The following is a 3,378-nucleotide window of genomic DNA, read 5'->3' as shown; positions in this document are numbered from 1 at the left end:
TTTGAAGAATTCTTGATAATCATGAATCTACTTTGAGTAAATCACTTTTGTCTCTTATATATATATACGTATATATATTGCTTTACCATTTGGAGCTATATCCCCAAATACATATTGATCCTATTAATAAAACTAATAATAATAGAATAAGAATTAACTAAATACTATTTAAATAGTTTCCCATTCATATAGACCACTCGGTCAAACCATAAAAAAATCACAATTAAAACACCAATCCAAATCTAAATTTTTAAGGAACAAAAGCATTAAACAAAATTTCTTTCGTATACATATATATATGATTGCATGCATATATATATATATATATATATATATATATATATAATCACATAAATCTATTTTTAATTAGACTAATCACCGAAAATAATTCAATAATAAATTATAGGATAAAAAATCGTTTAAATGTTAACCATATATATATATATATATATATATATATATATATATATATCTGTAAAAACACTTTTGCCAAAAATAAATCGATTTACCTAAAACTCTAAATTTGAACTTTAAAAGGTTTAATAAAGAATATAACCCAAATCATAATTAATAATAATAACAATAATAATTACAGTCTAGATAAAATTAATGGTGCATAACTATATGTTTCATGTAATTATCCAAAAAAATAAACTATAAAGAAAATACCATAATAATTCAACTTATATAATAAATCTAAATATTTGGGATGTTACATTAAGGCCGCTCGCAGAGCTGAATATAAACGCAACAGACCTAAAAAGGTAGAAACCAGAGCTGAGCAAGCAGAGAACAGATATTATAATTGAATCGGTCGGGCCCCCTTCAGGGGATTGCCGCCCAGAATCCCTTTTAGAGTAAAGGAAGATCAAACACCACAGCCAGTCGTGAACACTGTGAATTAGTTCACCGACTTTACTCCCTTGAATACCCCACAGGAGAAGATTTTTGACATAGTTAAGGACGAGCCTTGGTTTCGAGCACCACCCGGTTATGAAAGAGGAACACCCAAACTAGGTCCCAACAATCTTTTATGTCAATATCATAATGCCTACAGTCATCCGACACAATATTGTCATAACCTCAAACGCCAGATTGAAATACTTGTGAGACAAGGAAGATTGGACCGGTTTGTCAAGCAAACACCACTACCTCAACAGGGCAGAGCTAAAGAAAGACATGAGGGACAATATCCAGAGGGAGAACGGGAAAACAAAGTTGAAAATCCTCCACCCGCAGAAAGAAAAGTAGTACATATGATCATAGGAGAGGAAGACGGTCCCACGTCCAATCGAGCAAGAAAGAAAGTTATCAGAGCTGCCAATACCCCTCGCATGTAATGACCATACGACAAGATAACAAAGAGCCAGACATATCCTTTGGACCGGCTGATTTGAGAAATTTAGTACAACCACACAGTGATGCTTTAGTGTTCTCTGTAGAAGTGGCTAATTGTACAATACACCGGATCTTCGTTGACACGGGGAGTGCAGTCAATATCATATACATGGATTGCTTGACAGCTATGGATCTGAACGCAGCCCTGAAGCCCTCAGGCGCCCCTCTATATGGTTTCACTGGAAAGTCAATTACTCCAGTCGGATCGATAGAGTTACCCATGACATGGGGACAAGCGGGAGCATCCAGGACTCGAATCTTGCACTTTCTGGTGATAAACTTTCCGAAGCCTAGTTACAACATCATTTTAGGGCGTCCAACTCTTGATGCTTTTCAGGCCGTAATCTCAATGTACCACTTGAAGATGAAATTCCCTTTAGAGGGAGGAAAAGTATGGGAGGTGTGTGGAAAACCAGATCATATCTAAGAAATGCCACGTCCGAAGTTTGACATCCCGAGCTACTCGAAAGAGATCACATAATGAAATAGACTACACAAGAGCAAGCATCACCAGAGTTGTTAATCCAAGAGCTGAAAATATCATCGAACGAGCAGAAGTAGAAGGATTCAAGAAAAATCCAGACAAACAACCCATGATTTCCACCAGTGACCACTGTATGTTGGTGGAGTTATTCTCCGGAAAAATAGGATTCGCCACTAAGGTGGGAACGGAAATGGAACCAACTCTGGAAAAAGAGGTGATATAATGTTTACAAAGGAATGCGGATGTATTTGCTTTCTCCGCCGCAGATTTGGAAGGAATTGATCGGGCTCTGGCAGAGCATCGCTTGAACGTAAATCCAGCCATTAAACCCGTGGTGCAACAGACACGACACTTTGGTCCAGAAAAGGATGCGGCCATCCGTGAGCAAATTCAAACCTTGTTAAAAGCCGGGCACACAGTAGAGTTTCATTACCCGATCTGGCTATCCAACGCTATAATGTTCGAGAAAAAGGAAAAAATATGGCGCATGTGTGTAGACTACAGATATCTAAATGTGGCTTGTCCAAAGGATTGTTATCCGTTACCACGCATAGATCAGTTGGTTGATTCCACCGCTGGGTATGAATTACTCTCTATGATGGATGCCTTTCAAGGATACCATCAGATCAGCATGCATCCAACTGATATATCTAAGACTGCCTTCGTCAGTTATTGCGGTGTGTTCGGATGGGCTAGAATGCCTTTCGGCCTCAAAAATACGGGGGCTACTTATCAGCGTATGATGGACACCATCTTTGAAGGGCAGATCGGACGCATCATGTCTGTTTATGTGGATGACATGATGGTCCAGAGTAAAGGCTTGACATCCTATCCGCGAGATTTGGATGAGGTTTTTGACGTCATCCGTAGAAACATATTAATGCTGAATCCTAACAAATGCACATTTAGGCTATCAAGTTACTCTTCAGGGGATAGAAGTGAACAAAGACAAAATCCAGGCAATCATGGACATGACACTCCCGAGAAACATTAAGGAGGTCCAGACTTTGAACAGAAGAATTACAGCCTTGGGAAGGTTCATCTCCCGCTCGGCTGATCGAAGTCTCCATTTTTTCAAAATCATGAGGAAAGGATCAAAATTTGAATGGACAGACGATTGCCAGAGTGCTTTTGAGAAATTGAAAACATATTTGGCGGAGTTACCTGTCTTAACGAAACCAATCCCCAAAGAGGTGTTGTATCTATATATAGTTGTGGAAGCAGAGTCCTTGAGTTCAGTACTGATCAGAGAGGAGTGGGGCCAACTGAAACCAATATACTTCGTCAGCAAAATAATGCAAGGACCAGAGCTTAATTATACAGAGATTGAAAGGGCAGAACTGGCAGTATTAGTTACGGCTAGGAAGCTACGGCCTTATTTCTTAGCACACAAGGTCATAATACGTACCACTCTGCCCTTTAAGCAAGTACTAGGCAGAGCAAACTTGTTGGGTAGGATGGTAAAGTGGATTGTCGAACTCAGCGAGTACGATCTT

General features: G+C 38.9%; 1 protein-coding gene across 1 annotated transcript; it reads left to right on the top strand.

Moving 5' to 3' along the window:
• Positions 1 to 1,339: 1,339 nt before the first annotated feature.
• LOC130993976 (uncharacterized) lies at positions 1,340 to 2,876 on the top strand. Its single transcript, XM_057919014.1, has 3 exons — positions 1,340 to 1,669; positions 1,779 to 2,013; positions 2,149 to 2,876. The coding sequence occupies exons 1-3, from the start codon at positions 1,340 to 1,342 to the stop codon at positions 2,874 to 2,876; spliced, it is 1,293 nt and encodes a 430-aa protein (XP_057774997.1).
• The last annotated feature ends 502 nt before the right edge of the window (positions 2,877 to 3,378 follow it).

The sequence above is a fragment of the Salvia miltiorrhiza genome, chromosome 7, assembly GCF_028751815.1.
Source record: "Salvia miltiorrhiza cultivar Shanhuang (shh) chromosome 7, IMPLAD_Smil_shh, whole genome shotgun sequence".
Taxonomy (NCBI): domain Eukaryota; kingdom Viridiplantae; phylum Streptophyta; class Magnoliopsida; order Lamiales; family Lamiaceae; genus Salvia; species Salvia miltiorrhiza.
Note: the sequence above shows the minus strand (reverse complement) of the source record. Positions and strands in the feature narration are given on the sequence as shown.

Excerpts from the sequence above, each read along its gene's own strand:
- LOC130993976 (XM_057919014.1), top strand. The coding sequence starts at position 1,340 with ATGACCATACGACAAGATAACAAAGAGCCAGACATATCCTTTGGACCG. Across the intron at positions 1,670-1,778 it reads CTCGAATCTTGCACTTTCTG|AGGGAGGAAAAGTATGGGAG; the intron begins GTGATAAACTTT and ends AATTCCCTTTAG. Across the intron at positions 2,014-2,148 it reads GATTTCCACCAGTGACCACT|ATTTGGAAGGAATTGATCGG; the intron begins GTATGTTGGTGG and ends TCTCCGCCGCAG.